The sequence below is a fragment of the Rattus rattus genome, chromosome 2, assembly GCF_011064425.1.
Source record: "Rattus rattus isolate New Zealand chromosome 2, Rrattus_CSIRO_v1, whole genome shotgun sequence".
Taxonomy (NCBI): Eukaryota; Metazoa; Chordata; class Mammalia; order Rodentia; family Muridae; genus Rattus; species Rattus rattus.
The window spans coordinates 105,852,916-105,867,611 of record NC_046155.1 but is presented as its reverse complement, the minus strand read 5'-3'; the positions used below and the strand labels follow the sequence as shown (position 1 = coordinate 105,867,611).

At 47.6% G+C, this 14,696-nt stretch overlaps 1 protein-coding gene across 2 annotated transcripts; it reads left to right on the top strand.

The window, feature by feature from the left end:
• Window positions 1–685: 685 nt before the first annotated feature.
• On the top strand, window positions 686–9,105 carry LOC116891836 (NADH-cytochrome b5 reductase 2). Of its 2 annotated transcripts, none has more exons than XM_032893204.1 (9): window positions 686–894; window positions 1,576–1,702; window positions 1,922–1,994; window positions 4,159–4,265; window positions 4,956–5,085; window positions 5,622–5,705; window positions 6,673–6,758; window positions 7,809–7,908; window positions 8,702–9,105. In XM_032893204.1, exons 2-9 carry the CDS (start codon window positions 1,625–1,627, stop codon window positions 8,872–8,874), a joined length of 831 nt encoding a protein of 276 aa, XP_032749095.1. In that variant the 5' UTR covers window positions 686–894; window positions 1,576–1,624; the 3' UTR covers window positions 8,875–9,105. The 2 variants fall into 2 exon arrangements, with proteins under 2 accessions (XP_032749095.1, XP_032749096.1); XM_032893205.1 differs by lacking the exon at window positions 686–894 and adding an exon at window positions 1,151–1,242.
• The last annotated feature ends 5,591 nt before the right edge of the window (window positions 9,106–14,696 follow it).

The window sequence follows — 14,696 nt, the reverse complement described above, 5'->3', positions numbered from 1 at the left end:
GCCAGCCTAGGTGAATCTCCTTGTCCTAACCAGTTCTGGGGGACCTGAGGCTTCCAGTCCTTCGGTGGAGCTTATGATGTGCTGCCAACACCTTCATGAAATACCATTTTACAACACACACACACACACACACCCCACCCCCACCCCACCCCCATCCCCCACTACACCAGAAGCTGAACTCAGGGCCTCCCACATGCTAAGCCAATCATGTCCTATATCTCAGCCCTTTCTTTTTGTTGTTGTTTGGCTGGGTGTTTGTTTGTTTTTCAACTCTAAGTCAGGCTTACTAAGTTGCCAAAGTTGACCTTCAACTCACTCTGAAATGAGAGTTTCCCTTTTGCCACTTGCAAGCATGGAAGAGGAAACCAAGGTTCTGAAATGCATTGTGTAGAATCCTCATAATCTGGACTTCTCCGAATCCTGTCTCCCATGAGAGAAGGCATGACACCCGCAGTCAGCCCCATTCTGCAATCACTTGGTCCTGCTCGGCTCAGGTAGCAGCTCAGGAAGCATGTTAAATAAGATATGCCTTCTTCCTCTATGCTGCAACTCCCATTTCTTCAGTTTGCGTTGTAAACACGTTTACAGCAACCCCTTCCTTCATCTTGCCACGGTGTTAACAACTGGGGAGACTGAATTTTCCTCAAGGCTGCTGGCATGTGCAGGCAGAGTCAAGATGCAGAGGGATTCCTGCTTAGGGATCTTGAAGATGTGGCCCATTCCCACAGGGCCAGCTGCAGAAGCAGAAAGAAGCTGGACCGGCGCCAGAGTCATGTGACACAGAAGCTCGAATCTGTCCCTATGGAGCCGGAGCCAGCTCGCCACTGCTTGACTTCCCGCAGTCCCCACCATTAAAGCACTGTTTCTTTCGACAAGTTGGGCATCTCGCTCCAGGTGAGTTCTGCCGGGAAGGCGCGGGGCAGGAAGGAACTCCGGGCTGGGGGAACAGCCGCAGGCAGTAGCCTGGTCAGGATTCATGGGCGGTTTCCCAGCTGTTCGGACAGTGGACCTCTGAGCCAAAGGACTACGCAGCAGACTTTTCTCAAACAGGTTGGGGTGAGAGCTGGCCTAGTGAGGGAGCTGGGCGGAGTTGAGGACTGTTGTAGGGAGGCGGGCCACGCCTCTTACAGGCAGATGTTTGCCTCAGTCCCTTGCCTAGGAAGGTGCTAGTGAGTCCCCTAGCCACTCACAGCTCCACTGCTCCAGCGGATTCCGAAGTGAGTTTGGCAAGTCTCTAGAGAGGTGAGTTCTGTCCCCAGCCTTGCGGTTAAGGTGGCCTGTTAAAATGAATGCTATCGCTCCTCCCCAGCCATTGCACCTTTAGCTGAAGCCCGGATGGAGATAGATGGGCAAGAAGGGCCTGGAGACACTGGCACTCTGGGATAGGTGTCCAGCTTGGTCCAGGGGGTTTCTTGGACCTGTAGCTAACCTCTCTGTCCTCTGGTCCCAGAGAACAGCCTTCTGTGTTAATACCTTTCTCTCTGCTAGTCCTTTGGGACAATATCAGCCATGCTTATTGCTGCCTAGCACAGAGTGGATGAGATCTGAGGTCTGTATTCGCACTGTATCTGCCAGGACCAGACCTGTCGCCAGGGCCATCGTGATTCTCTTAGCCTTAAAGAAAATGAGCGTCAAGAAGAAAGATCTTATCACTTTACAGGACCCTGAAGCCAAGTACCCGCTGCCCTTGATTGAGAAAGAGGTAGTGGGCCACCTACTGGGTCACCTAAACCTTCCTCTGGTTAGGTCAAAGAGGAGGATTGGAGTGGGGCGGGGGTGCTAGCTGGGAAGGTGGGGTGAGCAGTTACCTCAGAACCAAAAAGAACACCTTTCTAAAAATCTGGGCCACACAGCAAAACTCCTAGAGAGCCAACAGAACCTGCCTACCTTTTTCTTTTTTTCTTTTCTTTTTTTTAACCAGCAAATCAACCACAACACCAGAAGGTTCCGATTTGGACTGCCCTCACCAGACCATGTCCTAGGGCTTCCTGTAGGTGAGCAGTGCTTGGTGACATCTCCAAGTCTGGATGTTTGAATACTCAGCTCCTAATAGCAATGGATTCCCATTCTTGTGGGATGTAGAGGGTCCACCCATACAACCCTGGAGCGCATGAATGGAGGGAATAGACAGGTGGACTTGAGGACAGTGGCCCGATTGTTCTACTTGGACTGTCACAATAGTATTAGCTTGAGGTGTACTAATAACCCTGTAAGCCTACAGTCAGGAGGTATAAGATCTTGTTAAAGGCTCCTGTCCATACAATTTAAGGCCGGTCCCTCAACCTCTCTGACCTTCTATCTATCAAATAGTATTTCCTAGGCCCATCTGCCTACTTCGGGTATAGTGAGGGTAAAATGAATGATGGATGTGAAAATTCAGAAACTTCATTGTGTTGTTCAGGGATGAGAAGAGCAGACATTCCCTTGTAGTCAAAACCCAATATGTGTGGCAAGTCACTAGCAATGCAAATACCCTAATTTGATAGATTATCTGAGGGGTCCTGAGGTCCACTTAAGGAGGGACTAACTCACTGTGGAAGCCAGCCCTAGCTGACCTCCTGAACTGTCCCTCTTCTAGTTTCATCAGCAACATCTCTAGACAGCACCTGAGATGAAAAACCTAAGGAACAGGAGTGGGACGGAGAAGCCTGGCCCCTTGCCTCCTAGAGCACAGTCTTATTGATGGCCTAATTTCAAAGAAAACTGACTTCAACTCTGCCAAGTGATGAAATTATAGCATGAGGAATCCTGCTGGGACCCTGAGCCTGCTTTCTGTCCCCCACTCCTCTGTCACTGGGCGTTCTGTTCCTCGCTTAGCCTGTCTGTCGCCACCCTGTTGGGAGGCAGCATGAAAGGACAAGCTACTCGAGAAACAGAATTTGTAGAGACTTCTCTGACCTGCTCTCTCTTCAGCCCCAGTGGAAGCTGCATGGTCAATGAGACAAGGCAATATAGTGCCCTCTAAGAGTCTTGATAGGAAAACTGTGGATGCCTTATGCTCAACTAACACAAAGATGGGTAGAGGTGGGGCCTTGGGACCCGGAACACAGCTTCATTCTGTGTGGGGATGCAGTGACTGACCTTCTAGGTCCCCAGTTTCAGATGAACTCTGAGAAGGAAGCTGCTGCTTCAGGCCTGTGTTCTCAAGTGTCCCTGGTGCCCAATCAGGCTATGGCTATAAGTTTGCCTTTCAGCCTCAAGGGACTCCTCCAAGACACAGATTTACACTGCTTAACACTGTGAACTAGCAGGGTCTTCAAGCATCCCGATCCCCTCCTTCCTCTCTGCCCTCTTCATCTCTGTCTCAGTCTCTGTCCTGTTCTGTTTCTGTTTTCTGTTTCTGTCTGTCCTCTCTCTCTCTCTCTCTCTGTGTGTGTGTGTGTGTGTGTGTGTTTCATTTCATCTGTATTTCCATTTCCCAGGCACACTTAGCTTTTACTTCCTCTGAACCTGTCCCCTGTCCTGGAACCTTCTTTTGCTTCTAGCCCTTAGCATTCCTCCACTTAATACTAATTGCTTTGGCCCTGAAGTCTGCACTTCAGTCTGACCCATTATCTGCCATCAGGCTATGGTCTAAACTCATATGCCTTTGACCCTCCAAGTCTATAGATTTCTACTTTGGAAAGCAAAGACGTAGTGTAAATGTTCCCCTTACCTCTCAGCAGAGCCAATGGGCAGATTACACATATTGTTAGTTTATTTGAAATAGGACTATCCAGGTCCTGGGGCCCTGCAGTACCCATGAAGCTACTAAGCCCTGTTCTATCCTAGGACACAGATGGGGTACTGGTGACTCCCTCCCAGAATCCAAGTTAGGAAGAAAAACCTTCATGAAGACAATAGTTTTTTTTTTTTAATGGAAAAATTCTTTTCTGATTTCTTTTTTGAGACCAGATCCTGCTCTTAGCTCAGGCTCTACTTCGATTTATAGCTCTGAACTCAATAATCTCTAACATTCAAGTGCTAGGATTACAGTTATGTGCCACCACACGTGGCTCCTTTCTGATATTTTTAGTGTCAATTCCTACCTTTAATTCAGCCTTACTCTAAAAGTTATAGTGTGATGGTGTCTGGGCAGGTGTTATCAAAGTGAATCTTTGGGGGATTCCTGGGTCCTATTTACTCTCCTCAGGCTTAACATTTGATACATTTTTGTAGGTAACTATGTCCATCTCTTGGCACAAATTAACAATGAATTGGTGATCAGGGCTTACACACCTGTCTCCAGTGATGATGATCAAGGATTTGTGGACTTAATTATAAAGGTAAAAGATGCCCATCTTACCTAGCTTAGGTATCCTAAATGTGATAGAGTGGAGAGCAGTGCTTTTTCTCTAGGGAGACTTACAGCTTGGACAGTGATTTGCAATAGTCTCATTTATCAACTGTGCTACACTTTATCCTGTAGAGCCTCAAAGGATTGCTGTGGTTAGTTTGTCAACTTGACACAATCTAGAAATCACCCGAGAAGTGTCTCAATGAGGGACTATCTATATATCCTAGATTGGTCTGAGGAAATGTCTGTGGTGGACTGTCTTGATTATATTAATTGATGTAGAATGATCCAGCCCACTGTGGGCAATACCATTCCCTAGGGAGAGGTCACTGGACTGTTTAAGTGCAGAGAATGAGCTGAGCACTGCCAGGCATGCATGCATACATTTACTTTTCTCTGTTGGATGTGATATGGTGAGCTGCTCCAAGTTCCTGCCTTGACTTGCCTGCAAAGATAGACTTTCACCTGAAATTATAAGCTAAAACAAACCCTTTCTCCCCTAAGTTGTTTTGAGTTATTTTAAGTTTTTTACTATAGAAACAGAAACAAAATGTTAAATTGTTCACAGTGAGTATGACCATATTTACTTGCATGGTTTCTGATTCCAAGTGCACTTTCCAGATGTGTGCAACTGTATAGTCAGACATCGAAGAATGAAGGACCCATACTTTCTTTTCAGATCTACTTCAAAAATGTGCACCCTAAGTATCCTGAAGGAGGAAAGATGACTCAGTACTTGGAGAATATGAAAATTGGGGACACCATTCTTTTTCGGGGGCCCACGGGGCGCCTGTTCTATAATGAGCCAGGTACCAGGTGTTGTCCAGTGGGGTCTCACAGCTAGGAGATTCCTCCTGTGGTTTTACTGTGGTCTTCCTCAGCCCTAGAGCACATGGGCTTGTACTTCCAGTCTTCAGACACTCATTCACACGAATGCACTTATAGTGACTTCTGTCACTGCTCAAACCTCTTTCACACATGTGTACACTGGAATGTCCTCCTTGCTGTCTCGGCACAGATGTATGAACAGTGCCTGCTGCTGAGCATAATGGAGGGAGTCCACACTAATTGTTCCCCCAGATTCTCCACTCATTCAACACTGCCATGGAGACGGCTCTCAGAGGCTTCGAGTTGCCTAAGAAGAGGCCCAGCTATCCCCTGGGATGCCCAGCCTTGATTTCCACTCTAGACACTGGCTACCAGAGGTGGCCTGTGAAACTACTGTGTGAGAATGGCTTGGGATGCTGCAACCTCTTCCTTAGCTGGACCTGCCTCCTAAGTCAGACATCTCTTGTAGGCTGTCAGACAAGGGCTGCAGAATCAAAAACATTCTTTGTATTTCTAGGGACCCTTTTAATCAAAACAGACAAAACGAGTGAGCCTGAAAAAAAGCTGGTTCATCACCTGGGGATGATTGCTGGAGGCACAGGTAAGATTTCCAGGGCTTCTCTAAGACATTTCTAAATTGGGAGTCCTTAAACCCTATAAGGAGTGATTTGAGAGATCCCTCCCAAGCTGTGGTAGTGCAAATGTGGAGTCAGATACAGAGTCTGACCCTGACCCTCTGCGCCCCCTCAAGTCAGGGCTGTGGGGCCAGGCTGGGCAGGCTTTGATCACTGACTGGTTCCCAAATAGTGGAAAATCCAGTTCCAGCCTGACTTTACAAATCCTTTGAGAATGAAATCTCAGGGAAACATTCAGGGTTAGGCACATATACAGACAATTTTAATACCATCATGTTTACTGGCCCTGGCCTCCTGTGTGTGTGTGTGTGTGTGTGTGTGTGTGTGTGTGTGTGTGTGTGTGTGTGTGTGTACACATAATACTCCACATACATACATACATACATACATACATACATACATACATACATACACAATCCATGCTACACCCAGGCTCAGAATCATGACTATTAGACTATTATATTATTATATATTAAATAAGTATTGCGTATGAATTTTAGGTTTTTTTTTTAACTAGCTCATAGAATGTTCTTTTCCTCTTGTCACAGGAAAATTTAAAAGGAGGGCTGAGGACATGGCTCAATTAGTAGAGTATTTGCCTAGCACAGGAGGCACTGGGTTCAGTCCACAGTGTGCCATATGAAACCAGGCATGGAGACACATTATAACTTGAGATGATCAGAAGTTCAAGGGCATCCCTTAGCTACATAATTAGTGGAGGCTGGCCCGGGATACATGAAACCCTGTCTCTAAAAGGAAAAGGAGCCTTTGACCTGCATTAGAAAGAAACACCAAAATCAAGGGTGTTCTTCCCCACTTAGGGTTTGAGGAAACAAAAGGGAAAATGGTAAAAAGAGAATCAGTGAACCTGTTAATCCACTAAAGACCAGAAACTGGAACTGGGAGCAAACTGGCCTGCCCACTGTTTTGCAGGCATTACGCCCATGCTACAGCTGATTCGCCACATCACCAAGGACACCAGCGATGGGACCAGGATGTCCCTCCTCTTTGCCAACCAGGTTAGTTCTGCAGAGTCAGCCCAGAGTTCGCTGCAGTAGCATGGAATGTTCCCTGAGCCAGGCCTCTGTATGAATCCATTCCTCCCCCATTGCCTGAGGACACGCTGCTTGGCTGCCTGAGGATGTGGGAGGCTACTGGGCTCAGCAAGTCTCTGGCAGCTGAAGAAGCTAAGGCCAAGCCTGATCTGTTTGTTTCTGTTTAACTCATATCTTCCCTACAGTCCTACTTCATGCACTGGGCTTTCTCCTTAATTCCCAGTTCTCTGTTATTCTGAGTATTAAATAGTGGGTGTTCCTGGTGGAAATGCTAAGAAGTTCAGAAGAATATACATGCTTTCATTTGTCTTTGTCCCTATATGCATTATGTATTTATATATGATATTTCCCCATACATACACAAAAATAATTTTTTCACTTAGTAGTACCACACAGGCATTTTCCTCTAGCTAACTTTAAATATTCACACCAGAGTCAAAGTAATGTTTTACTAAATATTCATTCAGGTTCTTTCCAGATTTTGGTCATAAACAATAAGTAATTATAAGTAATTGTTAACTTTTATTTTCTGAAATAATGCCGAAGTAGAATTACTGGACAAGAGCCAAGGAGGGTTGATGACCCAAGCCTGGGCACTCTCTAGGAGCCATGGCCTACTTTTCCCAGATGCAAATGTAGACCCCGTATTCCCCTGGCTCCTCAAAGGTCAACCTTCACTAAGCGTGTGCCCTTTGGCCTGCCAGGCCTGATCCTGGATGCAGGGAAATGAATGGGGACTTTGGTATGCAGTCAGTGGTCTGTACAGCCAATCCTTCCGGCCAGAGGGCAGCCTTGCTGTTGGTGCCCCACCCCGCTCCTTAGCCCCTCCAGCTCTTTAATGAGAGAGACAGGGAGTAGCAAGACTTTGTCTGCCCTAGAGTCTGGCAAGCTCTTAAGCTAGGACAATGGCAGTTCAGTTGTGAATGTGCAGATATATGTGTTCAATCTGGTAGTGGGGGGACAGACATACTGACTGTTCCTAGAGGGACCTTTGTAATGGCGATTCTTTTCTAGACAGAAGAGGATATCTTGCTGAGAAAGGAGCTAGAAGAAGTGGCCACAACTCATCAGAACCAGTTCAGCCTGTGGTATACCCTGGACAGGCCCCCCAGTGGTATGACCCATGCGGCTCTCCTTTATTCTGGACCAGCTCTACCCTTCAACACACCTATAGTCTCTAGGTTTTGTCTGTTTGGAATTTAAGGTTTACTCCAAAGGGGATTATGCCTGGGGGCTCTTGGTCCATCTAGGACATGCAATAATCTGAGTGGGAGGACATTGGGAGCAGCAGTTTGTAAATAAGTCAAGGGCAGGCTAAATACCTCCTCTACACGCCACACACTGCACTGAGTACAGACTCTGAGCCACCAGGCTATTTGAACACATACTCTCCAGTCAGCACATTGCACATAGTATGACCACTGGCCCCTTAACCTCTTGTACCTGCTCATGGCTACTTTGCCCCTCACCACTAACCTCTTCTGGACAGCAGACGTCAGATGCTGAGTTCCTGCAGCCTCAGCTAGCATCCCAGGAACCACCATGCACCTTGGGTCATGCACGACATATCTCCTGCTTCCCTGATCTATACCTGTCTATACCCATAAGCTATCCAGCAGAGACTGCTGCCCAATTCCACAAACATGTATGGCCTCCTCGCCTCCCCCTACCAGCAGCCCCACTTTCTACTCAATGCTTAGAGCAGAGAGATATCATCCCGAGTCTCCAAGGCTTGAGCTTGGAATCTGGAGAAAATGCCATGGATAGCTGGGAACCCCTAGGTCTGCTTCTTGAGTCGCCTAGGGCAACCAGTAATGCTAACTTCTAAGCTTTTGTAGGGCAGCCTGGTCTCCAGCATCAGGGACAAATGCAGAACCATGCTTCTTCCGTGTTCTGCTTCATTTTAGGTTGGGAGTACAGCTCAGGCTTCATTACTGCAGACATGATCAAGGAGCACCTCCCTCCTCCTGGGGAGGCCACACTCATCCTGGTATGTGGCCCACCACCTCTGATCCAGGAGGCAGCTCACCCCAGCCTGGAGCAGCTCGGCTACACCAAGGACATGATTTTTACCTACTAACTCCTCCCACGCTACCTAGTGGGTCCCTGTGTCACAGTGAGTTTGACTTCATGCTGTTCAACTAAGGTGTCACTCCAGGCACCATTAGGCATGGCATTCTTTTCATTGTGGGCCTAAGAAGAGCAAGGGGCTGAAGACAAAAATGATTTTTGAGCTTCCGGGCTTGGAGGCTGGGAAGGAAGCCACTTTCCCCATGGCTTAGTGGAATAAACTAGACTACTCTGCATTTAACTCATAATGCGTGGATATGTAGAAAATACTCTGTGCAAGCCAGGACTTGCTAATGTGGGGTGGAGGTGAGAAAGAGTAGGGGTGTGACCAGAACTGGCACTATAGCAAGGGTTGTGGGATAGAATTCCAGCAGGATCCAAACAGGTCTCTACCAACCTAGCCACTTACGAACCTTTTTACTTTTCTCTGCTTTGAAGGCCAGACTCACAGGAGGGCAAAGGCCTTGTGTGTTCTTCCGTCCCCTGTGGGACACTTTTTAAAAAGCTGTATATCAGGGCAATAAATCCACAGTAGGTGGGCTCCAGGAACCCGTTTCTTACCCCCTGCATTTTGTACAGCAGATAGAGACATGGGGGGATATTTATGGTTTAGCATCCTCCATCTTGGCCCTGTGCCAAAGTTGCCATGGTTATGTTTCATTCACCATTTCCACAAGCTGTGCTTCAAATCCCATCATTCAACCCAGATGATACAGGGACCACTAGTGCCCCCTGCTGTCCAGAGAATAACATCCTGCTGCTCTGCTACTTCAGGGGGGTAAGCTCACCCCAACTTCATTTCATATGACCTTCCTAATGAGCCAGAGGTTCTGTGGAATTTTTGTTCTCTAAGTTACACAAGAGGAAACAGACAGTGTCAGTCACATGTTTCCCCAGTCATTCACACAGTGGGTGGCAGAGTTGCCTTTAAACCTGGATCTGTTTTATTCTATGTCTGTTCTTCTTTTGGAAGAACTGGCATAGTAGCAGCAGTATTAGCACTTGCTGCTTGATTTGCTACTCTGTGTGCTCATGTGTGTGCATGCAGGAGGGTAAGGAGGGTAAGGGGTACAAAGAAGAAGAAGAAGGAGAAGGAGAAGGAGGAGGAGGAGGAGGAGGAGGAGGAGGAGGAGAAGGAGAAGAAGAAGAAGAAGAAGAAGAAGAAGAAGAAGAAGAAGAAGAAGAAGAAGAAGAAGAAGAAGAAGAAGAAGAAGAAGAAGAAGAAGAAGAAGAAGAAGAAGAAGAAGAAGAAGAAAAGAGGAATGTGGTTCCAGGGAGCTCCACTATATCCTTGAATCTCATCTATGGGGCGGGGGGGGGGAGGAGGGAACAATCTCAAACAGGCCTGGGAGGGACACTCCATGTTCATCCACCCGCTTGTTCTCAGTGTGTCCTTGCATAATGCTTTCCTCAGGGAAGGACACATCTGACCGTTCTCTGCTACATTGACCAGCTTGGCCTTGAACTCACTCTGTATCTCAAGTCATCTGTGACCCATAATCCTACTGCCTCAGCTTCCCAACTAATAATAACCAGGATTACAAGCATGTGCCACCAGGTTCAACTGCAAAGCCTTTCACCATTGAACTTGTCCCACCTCATTGGCTTTTTCGTTCCCTAGACCTACTGGTGATTTCTTTGGTCATTTGACAAAGCCTGGAGGTGGTTTTGGCTTTCTTCGCCAGAGGGGTGCCAATGGGTATCTGCAGGGAAGACCAGGAGTAGTGGTCATTGGCAACGAGCAAAAAGCAATCCGCCTGGGACTCCCTTAGCCCACACAGACGACAGCAGCTCAGCTGGTTCGTGCGGCAGGTACACATGCACATAACCTTAAAGTGAACTGTGAACATCTCAGAGGCACACGATGCTGAAGGGCAGAGTTGATTTGGAACTGGAAGAAAGAATAAAGGAAGTGAAGCAAAGACAAGTTGGTGGACTCACAAAGGCTGGTAAAATGGTGGAAAGGTGGCACGAAGGTAGCAAGATGGCATGCCCATCTGTGACTAAGGTATTTAAAGCCAAAATGTGACAAGGTATCAGAAGTGGAGAATGTTTGGCAGAGACCATCTAGGAAAGTGAGGGGTCAAGTAGAAAATCATGGGCAGGCAGTGATCAGAGAGCAAGGCTGGAAGTGGAATAGTCATGGCCTTGGAGGGAACTGGCTTGTATGAGACAGAACAGGAAACATACATACATACATATATACATACATACATACATACTACACACATACATACATACATACAATATACATATTTACATACATACATACATACATACATACATACATACATACATACATACATACGTAAATGGCTTGAGTTTGAAGACTGTCCACTAGGGGGAGGCGTTGACCACATGCTGTACTTGAGGCAGGTGAGGAGGAAATGTGTGTCATTAATGGGAGGAGAAGCCCTTAGTCCTGCCAAGGCTGGATCCCCCAGTATAGAGGAATTTTAGGGCAGGGAGGCGGGAAGGCAGGGTGGGGTGATTGGGTGGGGGAACATCCTAATTAAAAAATGGGGAAGTAAGATGGGATACAGGGTTTATGGACAGGAAACCAGGAAGGGAGGTAACATTTGACATGTAAATAAAAAATATCCAATAAAAAAAAAAAAAAGAATTCAGGTAGATGAAAGCTTCTGGGGGATCAAGAGAGGAGTCTCTGGTTCTCAGGCCCAGGCTTCTGGTAGTGGACATGCATACTTTTTTGAAGCTGCCCCAGAGAGGTCCCTGCCTCCCAATCATTTCACTCAGCCAAGGCAGAACACAGTTAGTACAGCTTTCCCCGCTCCAATTAGAGGCTTTTATGAATTTTGTTTTGTATTTAACACCTCACTTTCATTTCTACAGGGGTGGTCTTCCATTTGCATATAAAAGTACAAAAGGTAGGAAAGTTGTAGTGGAAAGCAAGCAGTGACGACACAGAGAAACACTGGGACATGTCTGGACTCCTATCCCACCCTTCTGCTTTTGCTCCTGTCAGCACCTACATCCAAGGTGGCCCACCAGCCCCATCTAGGTGGCTCTGTGCAACTCCCCATTGAGGCAAACATCCGGGCTGCACATGTGCCTCTCTAGGCTCTCAGCCATGAAGAATGTCATCTGTAGTCATCAGCATCAGGGACAGCCAGGCGGGTCATTCAGTAGTTGGTCCTGGCTCAGTAGCGTCTGTAAGAACATAGTCAAAGGGCAGTTTAACAGTCCATAGGCCAAGGCTACCCTGCCGCTTCTTCCCAAAAACACACTGGGAGTGGCCCATCCCCAACATTGCTGACTACAAAGTTATGGTATTCCCGGGAGCCTAAGCACTGAGTGTTGAACAGACAGTAATGTTAAGATAAAAATGGCTAAGGGGAAAGTCTTGTATACACAAATGCTTGCCTTTCTTTCATAATTTCCTAGGTTCAATCCCTACCACCACCACCCATACAAACACAGACATAAAACCAAGCCTTTCTCCTTAGAGGTAGACTTTTTACTTCAAAACCACCAAACATTTGTTAGAGATTATGGGCTATGATTGCACAGAGACAATTCCCTCTATGAGCCAAAAGACAATGTCTGTGGCATTGATATAAGGAACTCTCCTACTTTGACTTTAGGTAGTTTTCTAACTGTGGGTTGCTACCTCTGGTTTTCCCATGTGATTTACAAGAGGGCTCTCATTGGTCCCGCTTTATTAGGGGTCAGTAATGCTGGGTATCTAAAAGTAACTAAAGCCAGCCTCAGAGGGACAATAGCACGCCTAGGCTCCTGGAGCTAGTAAAGGGCAAATAAGGTCTTGAGTCACTCTTACCTTCCCCAAAACTTCTTCACTTGGGACAAGCTGCCTCCCCATGGATTAATTTGTATTCTTGGGCATGGCAGGCTCTCCTAACTTGCAGGGTATATCCATGATACTCAGAGAAGCAATAGGAATGCAAGTTCTTAGTCGGCAGAACAATATTCACTGGGCCAGACGTTAGTCTGAGCTTTGGTCTGGCTGGATGGGTGACCCAGAACTGCTTGGGCACTGTCATATCATTACCAGCTCTGAGACCAGGGAAAGGCTCCAGCCCCCTGCATGTTTAGGCCAACTCTGCAAAAGGCCTGTGAGCCTCCAATGTCCTGCAGTGGCTCGGAGTCGGCCACAGGCCAATGGAGGGGTTCTTTGGGCTGCTGTGTGCCTCAGGGCTGGCTCAGGCTCTGACCCACTATCAAGCAGCATCATTTCCTCTTCTGTGGCCATGAACACCGCACCCCACCAAGCTCACTGGGCTGTACTAGCCGTGCCACAAGAAGGGGAGTCGGAATCCTACCGTGAGGCGGTGGATGTCTTGGGAGAGGAGCCCTATCTGTGTCACGGTGCCTTCGGAAGGTGCCATCTGTAAAACGGGCAGCGGCAGCCTAGTCAGCACACAGGGGCGAAGCCCATGCTTTACAGAGACAGTGGCATGCAAAGCCCCCTCTACTCAGGTGCATCCCCTCCAGGATGTTCCTCCTGGAGTGTGGGTGCAGTGTTTTAGGCCCTGAGGAGTGTCAGCTGGGGAGACCCGTGCCGCTTTCAGTTCCTGCACTGCACGTACACACTCCACCAAAGTCACACTCAGCACCAGCACTCAGTGTAGAGAAGCAGGCCCAGGCAGAGCCTGTCAAGCAGCCTCTTACACATGTCCAGTGGTCCAGCTATTTCCAGAAGTAGAGAGCAACAGATAGGAAAGCCTCCAGATTACTGAACAGGAGGATGATTTTGGGCACAGGACCCCAGATATCATTGCTGTCATATAAGAGGGCATCTTCAGGAGGCTGTGACCTCTTCACAGCACAGAAGTCTCCTCCCGCCTTCTTCTTCCCTTCCCTCCTCTTGTTTTCCTTATCTGGAAGCTGCAGACATGGAGGCACCAAGGGTAATCCCTTGTATGAGGAAAAGCTCAGATCTACTAAAGGAATGGGAGTCGCATGAGGCCATGCAGATACAGCAGCAACACAAGCCCATGCAAGGTCTGAAAACAGGTGCATGCCTCACACAGCGACATAACCAATAGGACACAAGACCTGGCCTGACCTGCTCTACAATAGCCTTGACCATTGGGGAGCAGAACTAAACACTATTGTTGCCCAACCTGGCAAGCCTGTGACACTTCTCTCACTAGCTGGACTTCACAGGAGGTTGTAGCCTTAAGTAACAGACCATGGCTGAGTCTTCTGTGTGCATTAAAAACCAAAATGTTAGGCATCACCTGCATCTGAGGTAGAATCAGAATGCTATGAGTGCATCAGTCCTGCCTTCCTTGCCAGATGGATAAAAAACACTGTTGTTATTCTGTAGATGAAGCCCACTGGACTCAGAAGGAGTCAAATGTTGCCCAGTCCCAAACTGGAATTTCCTGAGCTGGAGCTCAGATTGGCAGAGTACACATCTCTTCCTGATCAGTCTCCGGCCAGACGCAGGCCATCTGGCGAGCCCATTACCAGCTAGTCTGTGTCTAAAGCAAGAGACCAGCTCTGTTTCTGCTCTTCCAGGAAACAGAAGTGGGCAAGATGTGAAAATCAGAGGCTTGCCAGAGAGGCTGCCTGTTCATCTACCCACCCTTTACTCTGAGGCTCATGCTGCTGAAATGGAAAACTACATAGGGTCTGTGTGACAGATGTAACCTCTAGCCAGGGTATGCGACACCCTGGCCGCTTCTATGCTTCACAGAGGGAGAAGAGGTCAAAGGTAACAGGGCCACAGGCACCCTCTGACAGACGTTCCAGCCCCTTGGTTGAATCCTCAGTTACACACACTTAAGCCTTGTAGTGGGTATCACTCTACCTCCAGCTCCTAACAAAATTAAAAATGTTTCACAC